This window comes from Rattus norvegicus, chromosome 15 (genome assembly GCF_036323735.1).
Source record: "Rattus norvegicus strain BN/NHsdMcwi chromosome 15, GRCr8, whole genome shotgun sequence".
Taxonomy (NCBI): Eukaryota; Metazoa; Chordata; class Mammalia; order Rodentia; family Muridae; genus Rattus; species Rattus norvegicus.
This window is the reverse complement of record NC_086033.1, coordinates 14,278,225-14,300,084: the sequence shown is the minus strand read 5'-3', so window position 1 is coordinate 14,300,084 and position 21,860 is coordinate 14,278,225. Positions and strand designations below refer to the sequence as shown.

Here is a 21,860-nt window from a genome sequence, read left to right as displayed (position 1 = left end):
GCTGCTTCACTGGCTTCTAGCAAGCATGGCTATGGGCTTTCCTGTCTTCACTCTCCCTCACCTCTGTCTCCCTGTCAAATAATTGCTTTACTTGAGCATGAGGGAAGTCTCCATGGGAGCCTGCTCTACTGCCGATAACGAGCTCTGAATTTACAAATTCTATAATTTTGATTCTCATCTATTAAAATTTATGAAAAGAGGTCAGACAGTAAGATGGTGTGAGAGCTTCTGTCCTGATAAGATTCCTAGGAGAACGCCTATTCAGCAAGTCCACTTTAGAGAAAAAAGCCATGGCTGATCAAAATGCAGTTGGTACCCAACCTCTAATAGACAGCTGACACCCATCTTGAGAAAGACACACTTCATAGCTTTTATTTTTACGTTTTTTATGTTTACACTCCAGATTTTATTCCCCTCCCAATCCACCCTTTGACTGTTTCACATCCCATTCTTCTCCCCCATCCCCCACCCCCCCATCCCCCACCCCCACACCCGTCTCCACGACGATGTCTCCACCCCAGCAGACCTCTAAACTTTCTGGGCCCTCCAATCTTTTGAAGGTTAGGTGCATCTTCTCTGACTGAAACAGGCCTGGGAGTCCTCTGCTGTGTATGTGTTGGGGACCTCATCCCTGCTGGTGTATGCTGCCTGGTGGGTGATCCAGTGTCTGAGAGATCTCGGGGGTCCAGGTTAATTGAGACCGCTGGTCCTCCTATAGGGTTGCCCTCCTCCTCAGCTTCCTCCAGCTTTCCCCCAACTCAACCAGAGAGGTCAGCAGCTTCTGTTCATTGGTTGGGTGCAAATATCTGCATCTGACTCTCTCAGCCACTTGTTGGGTCTTTTGAAGCACTGTCATGATAGGTCCTTTTTTGTGAGGACTCCATAGTCTCCGTGTTGTTATCAGGTCATGGGGCCTCCCCTTCAGCTGGATCCCACTTTGGGTCTGTCCCTGGACTTCCTTTTCCTCAGGCTCTTCTCTGTTTTTATCCTTGCATTTCTTTCAGACAGGAAGAAATATGGGTCAGAGTTTTGACTGTGGGATAGCTACCTCATTCCTCACTTGATGCCCTGTCTTTCAGCTGGAGGTGGGCTCAACAGTTCCCTCTCTCTACTCTAGGGCATTTTATCTACGACCTCCCCTCCTTTAAGTCCTGAGAGTCTTTCATTTCCCAGGTCTCTGGTACATTCTGGAGAGTCCTCCCAACCTCCTTCCTCCTGAGGTCACCTGTTTCCATTCTTTTGGCTGGCCCTCAGGGCTTCAGTCCTTTTCCCCCACCCAATACCAAATCATGTTCTTCCCACCCCCATCCCCTTTCCCTTCCTGTCCCTCTCTCCCCCTTTGTGGTTGATTTCTTCTCCCTCCTCGCTGGGACTTAGACTACTCATTTGGGCCCTTCAACTTATTGACCTTTTTGAGTTCCATGATCTGTATCTTGGGTATTCTGTACTTTTGTTTGTTTGTTGGTTGGTTGGTTCATATCCACCTATTAGTGAGAGCAAATCTTATTCGTATGATGGGAAAGTATTGAATAAGGACTTTTACCATAGTAAAGGACAATGAAGGACAAAAGAGAAAAAGACTACTTTCAGTAACATTAGAAACTAAGTAAACAGGAAAGGGTCTGCGTGCATTACTAGAACACTACTGAAATGCAGTGTTGTTTGCTGAGTGATGTTCCCACCGAGAGACAAAAGTACTCAGGTACTGTTGTTGTTGTTGTTCTTTGGTTTCAGAACTTCCCGTTGTAGTTTCAACCATCGCAGGTAGCCTGCGAGACATTTTAGACATTTCTAATGGAATTATCCCACCATAGAAAACAACAAACATACAGCAGAAATCCAATAAATGTTTCTTGAAACACGATTGATTTATTGACAGATGATTGAAATATAGTAATAGTGTTAATAGCAGTTCGAGAAATAATTTTCCACATGTTTGAAACATGGGTACGAATGGGTGGTCATGCTTGATCATGTGTTGTGCATGTGTGCTTGTATGTTATGCCTATGTATGTTATGCCTATGTGTATGGAGACTAGCAGACAGGTGTCCAGGTGTCATTCCTTAGGTTTTACCCACTTTGCTTTTCAGGTAGGATCTCTCCTTGGCTAAATCTTGCCAGCCTGACTAGACTTGGTGTTCACTGAGCCTAAGGCATTGCCACCCTGTCTCCCTGGATTACAAACATTTGCCACCACACCTTACTTTTTATAACAGGAGTTCTGGGGGAGTGAACTCTGATTTTCACACTTCCACAGCAAGCACTTTACCAACTTGGCTATCTCCCCAATCCTCATCTTTGTCTTTGAAAGTCTTGGTAAGTTGTGAGAGATTGTGTTTCTAGTATTTTAGAAATGTCCAGTATCTCTTTCACTTGTATTGCTGCTAATAAGAAATATTCTATAATTTCAACTTTCCCCCCTCTGTATATGTGCGTCTTTTCTTCCAGGTTGCAGGTAAAACTTTTTCATCATTTTTATTGAACAATTTAACCCCGGTGCATCTGGTGTAGAGTCCTTCCTGCCTGTGGTACAGGAAATTTCCTTAGACTCCTTCAGTCATGGAGCACAGTGTTAGAACTTTGTCAAGTCTCAAGTTTTCACTAAGTGATGAATTTTATACATTTCTCCAGCTATAACCTCCATTTTCCTGTCTGGACTCTGCTCCTCCCCTCCAAACTCTAATTTATCATAGTGAGCTTCTTTGGTTTGTCCTAGTAGATTTCACACAATTATTTATTTTCATTAATGATAATGCCAAGAGATGAATGCAGGAAGGCTTTCTTATGGAATGGCCATTATCTGATATGTGTGATGTAATGTTGAAAACTCATGGTTACCAAACAAAGCTCTACTGGGATCCATTCACAGATAATTCTGTTGATTAAAAAAAATGAATATAGGTTATGTTATAACCTGCCAATTTACTGAGATTGATAAAGACAAATGAACATGCTTATTATTTCCCTGTAAAATATTAGAATAAACCCAGCCCCACGACTCAGCTGCTGAGTGAGTACGGAATACATGTCCCTGTAACTTAGTGGTGTTCAATCTGTCTAATGCTGTGACCCATTACTATAGTTTCTCATGTTGTGCTGACCCCCAACCATAAAGTTATTTCATTGCTACTTCAGAACTATAATTTTGGTACTGTTATGAATCATAATGCAAATACCTGATATGCAGGATATCTACATGCGACCTTTGTCACAACTGACAGGTTGCGAACCACTGCTGTAACTTACACTGCAGTAGTTGAGGAAGGGTGCAGTAGTGTTCCTCTCTGTTACTGATCGGGTGTTGTCCAGTTGAATACTTGCCAAACAAGTAAATTATTAGAATTCAAAAATTCTAAACATTTTTTCTCATTTTTGAGATTATTCTACAGTGAATTTCTGTCAGATCCCCCCTACTCCTCCCATGTTCATCCTGACTTCCCAGTTCAGCTTCGTATGCTTTTTTGAAACCCATCAAGTACAGTTGGTACTGCCCATGTGCTCTTTGATGTGTAGCCTTTCACTAGAACATATCTAACACATCAGGGTCCACACCTATAGGTTGATGTCATTATGCAGGTGGAGGCAGGTACAGGATAGAACGAGGCCTGTCATTGGATGTGAAGGAAGGATGGGCAGGAGAAAGTTTTAGAAAGGAGAGAGGCAAGAGTGGAGTGGGAAGCTGAAAGAACATGGTGGCAGGTGTTAAGATTCTTCTCTGCGCATAGTAACAGGCTGTTATAACTATTCTTTTTTTTTTCTTTTTTTCCGAGCTGGGGACCGAACCCAGGGCCTTGTGCTTGCTAGGCAAGCGCTCTACCACTGAGCTAAATCCCCAACCCCTGTTATGACTATTCTTAAGGGATGGGTGTATACAGGATTTTGTATTATTTAGATGGGCAAATTATATCTTATCAATTGGACCAGAAGATATTGTGTGTGTGTTCTTTCCTATGGTGACTTAATTGAGTTCAAAAGAGCATATGGTAGCAGGACATGCCAGGCCTACCACGGAATTGGGATGTGTATGCCTGGTATGGTGGAAAACAGCCAAGAGAGCTGTGAGTGAGGGCAGGGCGGCCTGATAGGGTGCCCTGTTGGAACAACTTGCAGACTGCCTGGGTCAGAAAGCACTTGGGAACAGCATGGAGCCGCCAAGATAAATTAGTGCTAGTTCCAATGGCCTGTTGGAGCTGGAACTCGTGAGAGCGTGACCACTAGGGTATGTGTGGGAATTGGTCCGCTCTTTCTTTTTTTTTTTTTTTAACCCTGATACACACTCTTAAAGAAAGCAGATTTCCCCTCTCTCAACAGCTGCCAATTGCTAATAGTATTTTAGCTACGGGTGGGACTTTATATCTGCTTCCTGTATCCATGCTGGCCTTTTGTCTGGCTTGAGCTTTCACAGTTCTTGTGCGTGTTGTCTCAACTGTTGTGAATGCACCCATGCAACTGGCCTGCTGTGTCCAGAATGCACTATTTCCTGGTAGCCATCTACTGCTTCGAGCTCTTGCAATCTTCTTTCCCCCTTTACACAATGATCTCTGAGTCATAAGAGGAAGTGGTGATGTAGACTCCCCAGTTATGAGAAACCAATCCTTAGTCTCTTATAACCTTCACTGTTGCTGAACCCAATTAAACATTTAAATTGGTCCCAGGAACAGCAATGGAGTTCCAAATGAATGACTCATACACAGCCTTTAGATTTTGATAAGCCTAAAACAGCTCAATGGCTGAGCCACTTCCTAATTTCCACATGGCTAATATACCACCCCTTGATATTCTCAAGTTATTACTTATTAAAATCCATATTCCATCTTTGGTGCCCTAGACCCAGTCAGGACCCTCTGGAGGCACTCTTCTCTGGCTCCAAAATGGTGGCTATGCTCTGTCCTGCACCTTCTCAGGCATGGTTTCTCCTCTCCTCCACTCTCTCCAGGCATGGCAGCTCCCCTCTTTTTCCTTCCTCAGTCCCTTGACCTGGAATCCTAAAAGTCCTGCCTCTGTCTGCCCTACCCGGTTGTCAGCATCTTTATTTACTAATTAGAACCAACTTGGGGGCAGGATCCTTCAGTGTTTTCTGTTCATGCAGCAAACAGGTCTTGGGGGGGGGATAATTAGCATGAGAATACAAGCAGCTACACTTCACCTTGATCATTTGTGGTTCTCTGTGTTCATTGCCATTTATGGATGAAAGTTGAGAAATACACTAATCTCTGCACACAGCAGTAAGTCATTTCAGAATGGCTTCACTACTGTTCCCATTTAGCTGAATAATGGTAATAGGGTTTCTCTTGGGGCTTATGATCTGTCTATCCATGATTTTGTGGCCCTGGCAAGGGTGCTAGGTATGGATTTTCAATGGTGGAGTGGGCCTTGACACTACTGAGAAGGTGGTTGGTTACTCCAATGACATTCCTGGTGCTATTGTACCACTAGGCATGTCTTGCTAGACCCGTCATTATTTTTACTCACAGGGTTCAAAGCTGGGCAAGATTGGGCAACTTTTCTCTCCCAGTAACATGAATAGCACCTCCCAGCATGATGAGAGCTAGCCAGTAAGGATGGAGCTTCCAGGTGAGTACCAGCTTAACTTCTCTGTGTCCAATGACATAAGTATGTGATTCTGTAACAACAGAGACTTATCACCATGTTCTGGAGGGCAACTAAGAGCATTAGCAATAGCATGTAATGTTTGAAGTTCTAGGAAACCTCACTGGCCAACAACTTCAGAAGAGATAATCCATTCCTGCCACTAGGCTTTTTAAATGTCGACCTGTGGTGTCCAGCAGGAGCATTTTCTCCCATTGTGGGTAACTCTATTTAAACTTCTAATATATGTGTATACATATAATTAAGAAACATTACAGCAGTATCTTTCCCTATGACTTTTAAAAGTCTTGCCAATGTTAGTTTTCTTTTCTCCTCTTCGCTTTCCCATCTACCCTCTCATCCCTCACCCATAACCCTTGCATTTTCACTTTTCTTCTTCTTCTTCTTCTTCTTCTTCTTCTTCTTCTTCTTCTTCTTCTTCTTCTTCTTCTTCTTCTTCTTCTTCTTCTTCATCTCCTTCTCCTTCTCCTTCTCCTTCTCCTCCTTCTCCTTCTCCTTCTCCTCCTCCTCCTCCTTCTCCTCCTTCTCCTCCTTCTCTTCTCCTCCTTCTCCTTTTCTCCTTCTCCTTCTCCTTTTCCTTCTCCATTTTCTTCTTTGTTGTTATCATCATCATTTCATCATCATCTTCAACTCTTTATAACACTGCACTCTACCTTCCCTCTCATGAACATACACAGTTCTTGGTCCTTCTAATTTCATCTATGGGTATTCCAGATGGGACACATGTAATTGAAGAATTCTTGTCACCAAAATGATATATGTTTGTTGTCATAACACAGGGTGGACATAAGCTTCTTTTGCAACTCAGCATAGCCTTGATATCACATCCTTTTGCCTCACTCTGGAACTCAGACTGAGATTGTAAGTGTATCATCATACATGACAAAAAGATTATTTTCACTAATTGGATGGTATTGCTACATTATTTTTTAATTAGTCCTTATATATGAAGAAAGTAGGTCCTTTTCCTTTTCTATCTTTCAAGACTATAATGTACATCTTTCTGTGTAGTTAAATTCTCTCTCACAGGACAACACATTAGGAGATATTTTTTCAATGACTGAGAGAGAGAGAGAGAGAATGGATTGTTTTTAACAAAGAGAATATTTAGAGCCTAGAAGCTCATGTGAACTTTTCAGGAAACATGATTCTATACTGTATATTGACTTTTGCCTGTAAATGGCACCATTTTGAGAGGCAAATATTTTTATCTTACTTTTGTGATTTACTAGGCAGCCTCCCTAGTCTCAGTTGACAGGGGAAGGGGGTATCCTGTCATCCTTTGATTAACTCTCTTTGCTAATTTGAAGAGCAAAAAGCATTAATAGAGCTATAAAACAAGTGTTCTAGAAAAGTCAAGATTATCGTGGGGCATATGCTAGATGTGGACTGCATTCTTAATTCTGTTATTAATTAACTAACAATTTAAACTGTAAATTTAAAGTTTTTCACCCTGACACATTTCTTTCAAATAAAGAGATGACCTTATATATATTGGAAATAACAATGTTATAACATTTTTATTTTTGTGAAATCATAATTGAAAAGTGCTTACTCTATTTCTGATCTTTAAATACCATACTATTCCACTTGAAATATTTATTGTTTACATTGTGTGTGTGTGTGTGTGTGTGTGTGTGTGTGTGTGTGTGTGTATCATGCATGTACATATATGTGTCTGTGGATATACTGGAACTGTAATTACAAGTTACTATAAGCCACCCAATGTGAAACCTGGGAGGCAAAATTAGATCCTTTGCCATAGGTTAAGCAACTGGCTCCAATTGTAGGATTAGTGGGGTCCTACATCTGCTCTGCCACAAGGCTCAGGCCACTCGGGGAGGCAGGACACGGGAAGTTGACCACGTGGGGAAGCATAGTCTGAGACATGGAACCTGAGGCAAGGGACACAGCCAGAGCTGGCTCAGGGTTGGGGTGAGGGTCCCCAGAGCTGCAAGGAGGCCATGTGATTCTCTGGCTCTTGGGCATTCAGGCACTGCTGGAGTGCCGCAGAAGAGCTGAGAATGGAATGGGGTGGGCGGAGCAGTGGGACTGGATTTAGCCCAGAGCCAAGGAGGAAAAGGGGGAGCTCCAGTTGGTTCTGTAGGAAGAGTCTTTGGCTGGATGGTGGTGGACCTGAGCTTGGTAGGACGTGCCACCGCTGGGAGTGCAGGAAGGCCTTCTTCTAGAGATTAGAGGGTAGCTCTGTAGGTGAAGGCCTTCTCTGTGGCTCCCCACGGTGTTTTCTGATAAGAGAGGCAGTCCATGGTTTCAAGGCATTTATTGTCATGGCGGAAGGTGGATGAGTAAAACCATACCCCACTTCTCAGAGATTAAATACCGTTTGTAGGGAGGAGTGTCTGGGAAGGGAAATTCATTGGCTAAGCCTCCAGGCCTTGGGGTACCACATTATAATGAAGATCTGTCTTGAGCTTATGTGACCTCTGGTCATGTCCTTTACCTGTGAAGAGGCTTGGGGCGTTGCCCTTACCTGACTAATGGTCACAGATCTATGGAGGGCTGTGGGCTAGTGATCGGCCTGGTTTCCTGTGTGTCAGAAAATGCCTACTGTCCCTCAGGGTAACCAGGGTTTCAAACCTCCTCAACTGGGAACCAGGGTCTTTCACTGTCCCACACTTTGCAAAAGCAACAAGTAGTCTTAGCTGCTGAGCCATATCTTCAGCTCCTAATTACACCTTTTCTTTGTCACCTTAGTATTTAAGTAATATTTTATAAGTAAATATAAAGATTTTGAAGAAAAATCTCTCAAGAGAAAGTATCTCCCAGAGATCTGAGAATGACTTCAAATATTTCTGAAGTATCTGCTGTGCTTTATAAAAATAAAGAGAGAAGGAATATGTTTTGTGGATATTTAGTCAGGTGTGGAGGAAGGGGATACCTCTACGGGCCCATTCTGGAGCATCCTTTGCTCCTGAGGGACCAGCCACAGGATGGTATAGTATAGAATAGAGTTTATTCAAGGCATGGAGAGGGGAGTTGAGAGGGGGGTGGAGAGAGAGAGAGAGAGAGAGAGAGAGAGAGAGAGAGAGGTAAAAGCTGGCCATGAGCATGTAGAGAGAGAGAGGGTGGAGAAGGGAGAGGGAGGAGCAGGAGCAAGAGGACAGAGCAAAAGCAAGAAGGCAGAGAGAGAGGAGGAGGGCAAACAGCCCCTTTTATAGTGAGTCAGGCACATTTGGCTGTTGTCAGGTAACTGTGGGGCGAAGCCAAGACAAAATACCAACAATATCCATTTCTATACTTTCAATACTTATGGTATTGCTATTGCTGTCGTGTGAATCATGAAAGCCGAGTCATTTATGGATGTTGAAAAAGGAGAAATTAGTTTTGGGCCCCTGAAGGATGTGAACTGAGCACTGTTCTATTTGTGGCTTGAACATACAATGTGTTGCTTAATGCATAGCGGGCATTTACTCTGCAGTAACAGACAGAGACCAACAAAACTCCTTCTGCTCTTTTAGAGAGAAGATCCTTTAGTCCCACGGGTCACTCTGCAGCTCCATGTGGCTGCACATTCTGGCATACAGCCAACCAGTCTGAACATAAGGAAAAGATTTGGGGCCCCAAGTCTGAGCAGGTTCCCCACTTGTCACTACACCCCTGTGACCCACCTGTAACCTCCTTCAAGCACACAGCTAAGAGGCAGCCATGACAAGCTGGAGTTAGCGGCCCTCAGCTCTGAGAGGACTCTTCCTTTTGGGTGTTTCCAGATTTACTGTCACCCTGGGAGTGCACTGTTGTTACAAGTTTAATTAGGTGTGTTTCAAAGGGCTTCAAGGAGATGTACATGAGCAGAATACTAGAAAGGCTTTTCTTTTTTTTTTTTTTTTTTTTTTTTTTTTTTTTTTTTTTTTTGCAATCAGCAAGAGGATTTGGTTTATTGTCGGGATACACAGGCACAGGCACCTGCGGGCGCTTCAGTCACTCGGGGGACTGGCGCACCCCACGGAACCAAGGATGGGCTTTTATAGGATTTTGGGGAGCAGAAGCAAGCATACAGAAGCAGATGCATGGTTACAGGGATATAATTGGTGGATTCTAATATGGCAAGGGTTTAGCCCGGGGGCAAGTTTCCTAGCTACCTTCCTGAAACATAACGACTGACTCGGCCCCCCCAAGGGTTCAGCCTGGGGGCAAGTTTCCTAGCTACCTAGAAAGGCTTTTCATGAGGCTCTTTGAATGACTGACTCTGTGGTGGGGAAGGACACTGCAGTGTGAGTTCATGGCTTGGACAAGCATCGGTAAATACCTGTAAACATTCACCAGAAGCACACAATTCAGAAAGCGCAACCAGATGACGCTCATGTAGGAGATGATCAGGCACGGTGAGCCTTCTCAAGTTTACTGTTTCTCTGTGAGTTTTCAGAGAATTAATATTTCGCCACTGTATAGATAAAGAAGCAGGCTCAGAAGAGTAAAGTTATCCCCTGAGCACACAGTGTGAAATATGCAATACAGGGTTTGGATTCACATCTGCCTGAGATCCAGAAGCTATGCTTAAAAAAAGAAAAGGCTATCTGGGGTAGTCTGACTCTAACTCACAGTTCTCCCTCTTCTGGCTTCTCAATGCTACGGTTATAGCTAAGTACTACCATTCCTGATCAATCCGTGCATTTGATATGAGTACACACATATGCATATATGCAGGCCTGCCTCTCTGTGTGTGTGTGCACGTTGTATGTAATGCATGTGTATATAATATGTTGTGAATGTTGATATACTTAAAGATATGACTGATTAATGGAGGCTTTTACAAAAAAAAAGTCCTTAGGTATTTAATATATTTAATACTAACAATGGTTCTTGGGTAGCCAGTCCTGACGCTTTTTTACTTGGAAAAAGGGGAAATGTCAAGACACAAAGTTACTTTCCCAAGATTACTTGGCCTTTGTGTTAAAGTTTGGAGTCGTGAATGGAGTGATGGCGAAATTCTAAGCCCCATATCTGCAAGCCCTCTGAGTCTGCATCACGAAAGCAAATGCACACGGATACAAAGAAATATACATAGGTTTCTCAAAGAGACAAGAAAGCCAAGAAAGGCAGCCCATAAAGGCTGTTTTTGCCAGGGCACATTTCCTCCCTGAGAGTCCCTTGCAGGCCAGGAGAAGCTTTGCAGAAGCCTGGAGAACTTCTCCTTCAGTGGACACTGCAAAGACAAGAGAAGATATGACTGAAGTCCCCAGAAGGACTCTTTTCCATGATTCCAGAAAGGTCCGGAGCAGAAGGACCAGCTCAGCAACATCAACAGATACCAGAAGCTCCAACAATGGAGTTGCTGTCATTTGTCAGGGTTCTTAGTGATTTGTTCATTCTTGGTTACCTGTGAGTCAAGAGTTTCTTCATTAAGGTCAGTACGAACAGAACTGGTATTAAAGGAAATAAGAACTGCCCACTGGTAATCTGTAAAGTGGGTAAGTATGTGGGCTGCTCTTACTTTCGAGTGAACAGCACACCCCAACTTCTCTTTACTTCATACCTCTAATTCCCCGCCTTCTGGGTGCTTTTGTTCAGGAGTGGAAGCTGGCAAAGCTTAGTTAAACAGACCATTTATTGAGCCTATACTGCAGAGGTGTTAGGAAGATTCAAACCTTGACCCATTCCACTTAACTGATGAGAAAAACAAAACAAAACAAAACAAAACAAAACACAACACATGCCAGGAAAGGTGCTGCTGGCTAGCACTTGCCAAAGGTAGGGCCAGATGATAAAATGCCTTGAGCGAAAGTTAAGAATGTTTGCATTTACCCTAGAGCCACAAACGCATTAACGAAGTCCATAGCTGGAACCACTCATGGCCACTCATGTCTGTAATCCTAGCAGAAATCTAAAATAGAAGAATGACCAGCCAAGGCTTACCTGGTCAGTAAAACTGTTTCAAAAGACAAATCATGACATGGGGATAACAGGGTTTAATCCGGGCTTCTGAATAAGGAAACTGGAATCGGAATTGGATAGATCATGGAATAGGAAAATTGCAACAGAGGGACCAATTATAGGATGATTGCAAGCATCTGTGTAAGAGGGCATGCCCAAGTGAGGTGTGTGTGTGTGTGTGTGTGTGTGTGTGTGTTTCCAAAAGTCTGACTTATAATACCAAAAGGAGAAAGGGGGATAGAACGCCAGGCTAATGAATGACAAGGATGATCTGTCATGTTTGTAAGGCTGAACTCCTACTAGGAAAGGAGGCTGTCTGCAGTGGAATATGCTGGCCAGGCTGCAATTGAGCCAGCTATTTAGTATGGAAGCAACCTGGAGCTGTGATTGCCAGACATGGGGATGCAGCTGCAGCCTCCCAGAATTAGCCTGGCCAGATGGTGATGGCTGTTCTCCACGGACCTCAGGAAGAAATACAATGGAACACAAATGAGGGGCACACGGTTTCCTCCAAAACCATCAGAAAACTTGCTTGATGCAGTCCTGGTTCCTCTCCCACCACTTGTGTGTTAACCTGGGGTGATAAAGAATACTTCGTACACATTTGATTTTTTATTTTGATAAGAATGTCTAGTGGGTATTCTTAATATCCCGGACTCTAAAACATTTCTGTTGGAGGCTGAAAAAAAATCTCTGCTAGTAAAGTCTTAGTAAAAACTATTTATATCGTGGCAAATAGACACTACAATTACAGCTTAATTCTTGGGTAACCAGAGACAGGGTGTTAATTAGATCGTCCAGATAACAGTGATGACCATTTATATGTACCAAGCAGTTTCCTGAACATAACCAGGTATGAATTCTAGGCACTGTTCCATTGGGTTGGGCAAGAAATGTAACTTTACTAAATAAAGTAGTTTGAACTGGTGAATCTAATGACTCCACACCATCAACACCAGTGTTTCTCAATCTGTGACTCCATTGGAGGGCCACAGGGTTCACAGGTGTCGCCTAAGACCATTGGAAAGCACAGGTGTTTACATTGGGATTCATAGCAGTAGCAAAATTACAGTTATTAGTAGCAACAGAAATAATTTCATGGTTGGGGATCACCACAGCATGAGGAACTGTATTAAAGAGCTGCATCCTTAGGAAAGTTGAGAACTACTGTTATTTAGGCTGTAAGCAAAACTGATGAAGAAATGTGGCGTCTTATCACATGTAACACACACTCACATCCACCTCTCTGACTTATTTTTCTCTACCACAGAAGATACCCAGCCCAGCAGGTCTTAACCCGGTGCCATCCTGGTGACAGGAAGAGTGTTCACTTCTTCATTTCCTTTCAGAGGTCTCTTGTTATTCTCTCGTACTTAGAGTAAATTCATTTATTCAAAATATGAAGTACCCCAAATGCAGGCTAGGTCATCTTCCAATTTAGATATGTCTCCATTAGAATCTGGCTCATGGAACCAAGGACGATGAAGTCTTGCCTGATGATCATTTCTAGGGAAATTGTCCTCCCAGCTGACATCTGACACAGAACTCTGTCTAAACAACAGAACGTTGATAAGCCTTTACATTTCTTCTTTTCAGCCAGTTCCTACTTGTGGCCCAAGACTCATGAGATATTAAGGACACTCATCATGGTGACACTACAGGGCTGAGAGACATGAGGCATGGGCTGTAAAGGGGGTGCACCTTGTTTTCATGCTTCTGCATGTTTGTGATAGAACCAGAAATTAAACATTTTATATTCATTCATTAACTCATTTCTGAGGAATCCCTGTCGCAGAGCAAATGGTGACCTTATGTGTTATGTGTCTGTGTGAATGAGAATGAGGTGGGACGAATAAATGAAGAATGCCTAGTAACTTGTGTTCTATCATCTACCTCTCTGTCTCTTTTAATGTCTGAATCTTGGTAGTAAATATGACTTTATAAATAAGAAAAATATGCTGAACTATTCAGGAACATATTAGGTCAACTGAAGGGAAGGACAGCATACATAGGAGTTTGGACACATCTTACTATAGGAGATGAACTCTCCCCACTCTGTAGATGCCAGAGACTGAAGCTGGTTTCGAGCAACTAACTTAGAATTTCATGCTCTCATGCCTCTCATGCATCTCATGCTCTCACGGGACTGTGTTCAAATCATTATGAGTGGTCCACTAAATTCTCATGTTACTGGCTATTAGTGATGGCAGTCAGGTTCTGTGTGCAGTCAAACACTCTACCACTAAGGCTATACCTTTGCAACATCAAGTTCTGTCTGTACTGTGAGTCTCCATGACAAAAGGGGTTACGATGAAATTCCAATGGGTCTCTTCATTCCATACGGACTGAAGGAAATTCTAGAAGGTTAATGATTAAAACTGGGCTTTAAAAATACATCTCAGGCCATAGGTGGCCTGTCTTGTCTAGAAGGCTGGAGTTCTAGAATCTGGACCTTCTCAACACCCTGACATCAGACGGCCCCTCTCTGCTATCTGTTGGCTTCTGTCTGTATTAAGTAGAATCAAGAAAAGGATCTGAAACATCATTAGCTATGAGATCCCCAGAAGGCAGTGAAGGTTGCTTTAGCCATCAAACTCAGTACCTCATTAATTACACTTATATTCTTTCTAATTGTGCTCGCAACGGGGTGGCTTTATGAGTTCTGATAAGCAAGTAGCTTGGATTTTGGTGGCTATGAACTCCCATTTCCTGCCCTCAAGATAAATCCATGGAAGATTAAATTGCTGATGGGGGAAAATTGACTATTTCCTAGTTTTCTTAGCAGTGACTAGATACTGTTATCTTATTTTAACTACTAGCTATGTTAAAGTTGCAACCATTCATGTAAGTCGAGAAGGAAAAATACTCTTCAGCTGCAAAGAAACCACAGTGGAAAATAAGGATAAATACGTTCACTCTGTAGGAACTTTGTCTGTGGTGGTTTGACTAAGAACTGTCCCCCATAGGCTCAGGTTTTTGAACACTTAGTTCCCAGGTGGTGGAGCTTTTTGAGAGATTATGGAACAGTTCATCTTGGTGGAGGAAACAGATCCCTGAGGCCTGGCTTTGAGGATGTAAAGCCTTGCTCCACTTTTGGCTCAGCGTCTGCTTCCTGTTTATGGCCTCGATGTGATCTCTCAGTCTCTTGCACCTGCCACCATGCCTACCTCTTGATATCATGCCTCCCTACCATGATCAACTCCTGCTCCTCTTAACTGTAAACACAAAATAAATTCTTTCTCCAAATAAGTCGCCATGGTGTTTTATCGCAGCAACCAAAAGAGCAATTAATGCCATGCCTCTACCAAAATTGCTAAACAATATCACTGCTGGCAAGAGCATAGAATAACCATATGTTCTTCCTCACATTGCTGTCATTACTTACATTCTTCCTCACATTACTTGTCAGACACTACACTGATACCACTTTGGAGAACCCAGTAACATGAGCATTTATATATATATATATATTAATATATATATAAATGGTGTATATATATATATGGATAGATAGATAGATAGATAGGCATTACATATATTATAAATTATCTTATTAACATTTTTAATACTGTGATGAGACACCATGACCAAGGCAAGTTATAAAATAAAATGTTACAGGTGCTTAGAATCTATGACCATAATAGATGGGAGTGTGGCAGCAGAAAGGCAGGACAAATGCTGGAGCAGTGTCTGGGAGCTCACTTCTTGATCCAAAGTCCGAGGCAGAGGGAGCTTACTCTGTCTTCTAAAACCTCAGTCTCCCCCAGTGACACACATGGCCACACCTCCTAATCTTTCCCAAACAGTTCCACAAATTGAGAATCAAGCATTCAAACACATGAGCCTATGGTGGCTATACTCATTCAAAGCACCACATATGTGTACTATGTAATTATGTAATCTATGTATGTGTTTGTTTATGTGCATCTGTAAGGTGTGGAGAGAAAAAAGGAAAGGGAGAAATATTGTCACTAAAATACCATCTCCCAAATAAACAAAAAGAGTGAGCCAAACCAGAGTTCACACAATAAAGACAAATTTCACACAAGAACAACAAGGAAAGCAAACGAGATGTGAAAGAATATATATTAACTGATCAATTGATTTTTTTACTAACCAATATTTAAAAATAGATGGTCTCAGAAGTTACAGCAGTAGTGGCCAGTCAAGGGAGGAGGATGAGGAGAGGCTTCTGGTAGTGTCTTTGGACCGACACGCTTCCTCTGCGCAAATGCACGGATGTTGCATGAGTGGTACCAGGACAAGGAAGGAAGGGGAGGGGTGAGGAGGACTAGGAGGTTCGCAGGAAGGGAAAGCAGCGCAAACCATGTTAGCTATCTGATCAGGCAGAACCGTGAGGCAAAATACCACATATGTAGAATCGTAAAGACATTCCTTTGTGACCCAATGAACAGATTTTATCTTTACTTTTAAGAAATGCTACAATCCTCGAATCTGTTACAGAATCAGAGATGTCACCCAAGGTACTCAACGCTAAACCACTAAAAGCCAAAGCCACAACTACAGGACAACAGTAATATTCTCAACATGAGAATTCACTTGCACTTTCCCTTTAAGTCTGGAAGCCTGGCGTCTCTTTTCTCTCTCTTTGGAAGGCTCTATAACATTGTTTATTCAGGCTGCATATGCCACCACAATTATGTGACCTGCTTTAGCATGACAGGCCTGAGCCGGCCCATTTCATATCAAATGCAACTGCTCTGTATTTAAAAGAAAGAACTCTGTGGTGTACTAGCATGGCCCAAGAGCTTAATCACCGGGTTGGTGCTCCAGGCCCCAGCTCCTCTAACAGGCCTGCTCTCTCTGCCATTGACTCACAGTCACGTGTTCCCAAATGGACAAGGGAATGAAGATAAAAACAAAATTGCTGGTGACTAAGAATAGTATCCAGGCATTCTGGGAAGAAGGCAGCGCTCGGGGGCTGTGAAGCTATAGAGGCCAGCACAGCGGTCATGCAAGATAAACATCTGCGTAGATGGCTGATGTGAGCTCTGGGGACTTCATAGCTCATGGCTGCAGATCTGATTCCCTGGAGCTGAATCCCGGTGCTGTCATGCTTGAATAAACTTGACACATTTGTTACTGCCTTTGTTTAAACATGACCATTCCGTCGCTGAGCAGCAGTGGTAACTTTGAGTGTGTGTGTGTGTGTGTGTGTGTGTGTGTGTGTGTGTGTGTGTGTCTTTTCCTATCTTTTATTTATTAATATACTACAGCATATATGAAATACTCCTGTGTTCTCCAATTTATACTCACATGTCCCACATGGGTCTGTGTGATTTAAATATAAACTCCATGTCAATCCCGGCTCCCAGATGCCTCAGTTTGAAGCCAGGAACATCTCTGAAGTCTGGGACAGCACAAAACAATCGCTTTATCATTGTCAACCGTGCTGCTAGGGAGATGCAGTGTAGACAAGACCTGGTGTATAAACATTAACTCATTAACTGCACGTATCTTTTTTTTTCCTTTGTGGAGCTTGCAAACCTCCCTTCATGGAACAGAATCTATTCTCACTAGTGCTGGGAACATCCCATCATCTCTCCGAAGTTGAAACTCGGAGAGAGAAAGAGAGTCTTTTAAAGCCATTCAGCTATGAAGCCACAACATTTGGCCCTGAACCTCCTTGGGTTTCTACAAACATATCAAAAGGAGTCCCCTGAGCCGTGCACTGTGAGCTTGGGGATTTGGAAGGACCGTGGCCAATGCTGTCTATCTTTATTCTTCACATTGATTATTTATTAGTGAGGGGACCTACACATGCCACTGCACACATTTGGAGGTCAGAGGACAACTTGCCTAGGTCGATTCTCTCTTACAGTAATGTGGCTCCTGGGAACTGAACTCAGGTGATCAGGCTTGGTGACCGCTAACCACTGAGTCATCTCTCCAGTCCACAAATCAGGGTTCTATCTTGGTAGTTATGTTCACTGATGCAAAAATGCTCCAAGGGTAGATGGTACTTTATTCTGAGCTGAGTGTATCAGAATGGGGGTTCAGGCCCCTTAGTAAGACGTTCTATTGTGGAAGTGGTCACATGAGGGTTTTATAGTCTTAGGAGAGAAGGATCAACTCTACTAAATGCATCAGTAGGGGAGTGATATATGAAAGTGACAACAGGATGGGGAGGCTCTGCTCTGTGTTTCAGATGCCGTCTGAACATTCTTAGCCTTCAGGTTGGTGGCAGCACGTGGTCGACTGGGAAATACATTCCAAAGCCTTCACCTGTTAGCCACAAAGGTGTTATGTCAAGTAAAGAGGATGAACATGGTGGCTCCTAAGGGATTTAGATCACCCAAGATCATTCCGGCTCAGTCTGCCTTCACCTTCAACATAGATGTGGCTTCTTCAGGGATCTCTGATTCACATTCTCAAGACTGAAGAAATGGTCATGCTGCCCTCTTCGGTGTGTCCCCTTTTCAAGCCTGCCTAACACAAATAAAAATTAAAGGTTTCAAACCAAGATCAAGATCCTGGGAGGAAACATGGACGTTGTATGTGGACCTCACAGAGTTGCCTGCCTCACTCTGAAGTTCCTCAGAAACCTCACGCCCATACTTCCCTGTCTCTCTCCCAACTTGGTGTCTGCCTTACCCTTGACATCCAGGCCCTGACTTGTCTGCCTTTCCTACCCATGCCCACATATCTGCTCCTCTGTGTGCTTGCTCGACTTTGCCACCATCCTGAGGTAAGGAGTCACCTACAGGAATGCCTCACACTGGGAGGTCAAGCTCTATTGGGGCCCTTTTTCTGGGGTGTCACGGCCTTTTCTTCAGGACTTTGCTCAGAGTGTGCACTCAGTATATTTATTGAAGGGAGAAAGACCAAAAAGGTATGGAGTATGAATGCATCTTAACATCAGTAACTATGAAGATGAAACTGATACCCATAGGTCCTGTTTAGCATCCTTGCTCTATAAATGACAGCATGTAGGTTCAGACAGGTTATAGTAATTTTCCCAGGTCACTCAGCTGCCATACATCTATCCAGTCAAGGGTTCGTGTGAGTTTGTGTGGCTTTGTAATGCTCCAAGTTGTTCTGCAGGGTTCCTTCAAGGCTATCCCAGTCTTTATTGTAGTGCTGAGCTGTACACGGTAGGATGCTATCAACTCCCACATCCTCTACTACAGATGCTGGTGAGACTTCTCCTGAAACCTACCATCACCCTCATTGCAAAGAAGCTAAGTGTCTCCAAATAGCTGTGTATTGGGAGACATGTTGGGGCCAGGATAAGAGTCCCCAACGAACAGCATTAACTGCATCCTAACAACAGCATTTTTTTAAAACCAGGTTTTCCTCCACCCCTAGTATTTAATCTTAGCTTTTTCTGTAGAATTTTCAAATTAGATGAGCTAATGTTGGATTGTTCTGTCTCTGGGTAGAAGATCTCAAGAACTTGATAAACAGGAAGTTCTTTCTGCCTACCCTACCCGGTGGCATCTCTAATGACTAATTCAAACTATGGGTCTGAGAGGCTAAGCGCTCCAATGTGCATTGTTTGTCTGAAATAGAGTGTGTGTGTGTGTGTGTGTGTGTGTGTGTGTGTGTGTGTGTGTGTGTGTACTAAAATTATCTGGAACTCATTTTGGTATGATAGTATGCTAGCCCAGGTGTTTCAAACTTGAGGAAATCCTCCTGCCTCAACCATCCCAAGTGCTGATATTGTAGCTTTGAGCCACCACACGTGGCGTAAACTTCAAGTCATGAACACAAAAGTAAAGGTTCAGGCCTAAAGCAGTGATTTTTCATGTGTTTATCCTTCATAGTAACCGCCCTCTTAAAAGAGTTTCAGAATGGCTGGGTATGGAATCCTAGTGGTGTTCACCTAGAATCCCAGCACTCACGGGGCCGAAGCAGATAAAATGAGGCAGAAAGGATATGTCCCCGGGTTACAAAGCAAGACCTCAACTCAATAACAAATTATTACAACAAAATGTTCTTTCTATTAGATTCACATTTTAGTAGAAAATCTTTCATGATTAGAATCTTGCTTAAAAATAGGAAACAGTGTCAATATCTAGTCCCCTCATTTTATTCCAGTGAATTTACTAAAAGATGAAATCTTTAATGAAGAAACATTGTAAATAATGTTAAGAATGACATCACCTGTGGTAATAGAGAAATTAGTGACACCTGGTGGTGAACCGCTCGCTACTTCTCAGAATTCAAACAAGGCTGTTAATAGTTTAGAATAATCTGTGCTGCTTTGGTCAAGTATCCAAAAGTATTTTTGGGTCACAGCTGTTTTACTGAGCAGAGCAGGAGCACAGAATTGCAAATAGTTTTAACTGTAGAATTCAGAAGCAGGAGTGCTTTTTTTTTTTTTTTTCCTAGCACATAAGAGCTGACTGCAGGCACAAACTTGGAGCAGAGACAAATTCATGTTTGTAAGACTTCCATCAAGAATGGCCTTCCTGGCTCAGGACTTAAAATCAGAAAGTCAGATTTGGGTGATTTTAGAATCCAGAACACCCAGAAAGGGAGCTGCCAAGTGGTGCATGGCTTGGTCCTGTAAACCTGACAAGGGTGACTCAGGAATGAAGAAACAACAGACACGTGTACAGAAAAGCTGCAATCAGGTAGGCTGTGCTTGCTCTGATGGAGGTCTTCATAGGAGGTCTCTGTAGGGGAAAGTCTCAGAGAGCAGTCATCAGGAGAAGGAAACTACAACTGTTAGGTTGTGTACACATTGTCAACACCCGCACAGGGGAAAGGTTTTGCCATTCCCTTGGATCTGAGACTTTGTGGTCCTTCCCATGGCCACACCCATGTCAACAATACACAATAAGGATTTCATTTATACCCTACAGGGTGTGGTTTGGAGGTGGTTGGTATGAAGGACAGACAGTTCTGTAAGGTAGAAGGTGACTATGACTTGCTTACTGTGGCTAGGGTTTCCACTAAGAGAGATCAGAGGGGTTGGGGATTTAGCTCAGTGGTAGAGCACTTGCCTAGGAAGCGCAAGGCCCTGGGTTCGGTCCCCAGCTCCGAAAAAAAAAAAAAGAACCAAAAAAAAAAAAAAGAGAGAGAGAGAGAGATCAGATATACAATAATAATCATTGTTGTGACTGCCTTTGATATACCTTCTGCTCTTTATCCTTGAGTTTCTAGACAACTAATACTGTGAGAGGAATGTGTCAGGAAAGAGGGAGGGAAGGACAGAGGGATGGAGGGACAGAGGGAGGGAGTAAAGAATGGGGACAAGGAGGGAGAGAAAGAGGACAATCATGTGAGTGCTTCAGGACCTTGGAAGAGGGGTAAAACCCTTTCATAACCCTTTCAAACCCTTTTTGAATCTTGAGCTTTGAATCATCTGAAGGATGTTTCTGGCCTAATTGCCCTGACCGAAATATTCTAAAAGCCAGAAATCACTCATCGCTTTATGCCTACTTCTGTTCCAAGGTCTCTCTGTTCACTCTCCACTTTGCTCTCTTCGTCTTTCTTGTTTGTTTGTCTGTTTGTTCCCTCCCTTCTCTTCCCTCTTTCCCTTCCTTACATTCCTGAGACAGGGTCCTTATGTAGCCCAGGCTGACCTTGCATTTATGATCCTCCTGCCCCAGTCTCCCACAGGTTTTACTAACAGGTGTGCACTACCAGGCCCAGCTTCTTAGTCTTCTTAGACTACTCTTCGGACATGGTCCACATATAATCCTATTTAGAGGTATTTTAAAAATACCCTAGTTGCACTATCATTAGAATCTAAATAAATATAATATAAAGGCATTACATAGAAAATTTCTTGGGAAAATATTTGTAACATTTGTTCCTGCAAAAATCAGATTATAAAAGTATATATAGTATTTCCCAGAGACCATACTAAGGATTTCTGCTTTGGTATGGAATTAAAAATTGGATTAGCTAGTACTGAGACTAGGAAAGATTATTCACAATAGAGTCTCAACTGCACAGCAGATACACACAACACTAATAAAATATTCACGATATTCACCAAGTTCATGGTACAGGAGCTCATGGATATTAAAATGTAAAATGTGAACACAAACAATGTAAATGTAGACTTGATATGAAGTGGAAAACATCGCACCTCTGCAAGTCAACAGAGAAAATCTAGTCAGTCTATGTCTAATGATAACAAACATGTCTAATAGAAACAATTGCGAAGGTCCAGTCCGTGAAAGCAAAAGCTGAAAGTTCTCCTCCAATTAGAACACAGTGTTTCTATGCTGTAATGAATGTGATGGTTTGAATATAGTTGGCCCAGGGAGTGGCACTATTAGAGGTGTACCCTGTTGGAGTAGGCATGGCACTGTGGGTGTGGGCTTTAAGACCCTCTTCCTAGCTGCCTGGAAGCCAGTATTCTGCTAGCAGCCTTCAG

At 42.9% G+C, this 21,860-nt stretch overlaps 1 protein-coding gene across 2 annotated transcripts in view; it reads left to right on the top strand.

Annotated features, from left to right (window-relative positions):
* Positions 1–21,860, top strand: part of Synpr (synaptoporin) — a 326,948-nt gene that overhangs the window by 30,724 nt on the left and 274,364 nt on the right. Inside the window, exon 1 of one of the 2 annotated variants that reach the window (XM_063274618.1) lies at positions 19,915–20,103. The exons of the other annotated variant lie outside the window; for it this stretch is intronic. Coding sequence (XP_063130688.1) covers positions 19,930–20,103 — 174 coding nt within the window. The 5' untranslated portion in view covers positions 19,915–19,929. Of the gene's footprint in view, positions 1–19,914; positions 20,104–21,860 lie in introns of those variants that run through there. 2 annotated transcript variants of the gene reach the window in all.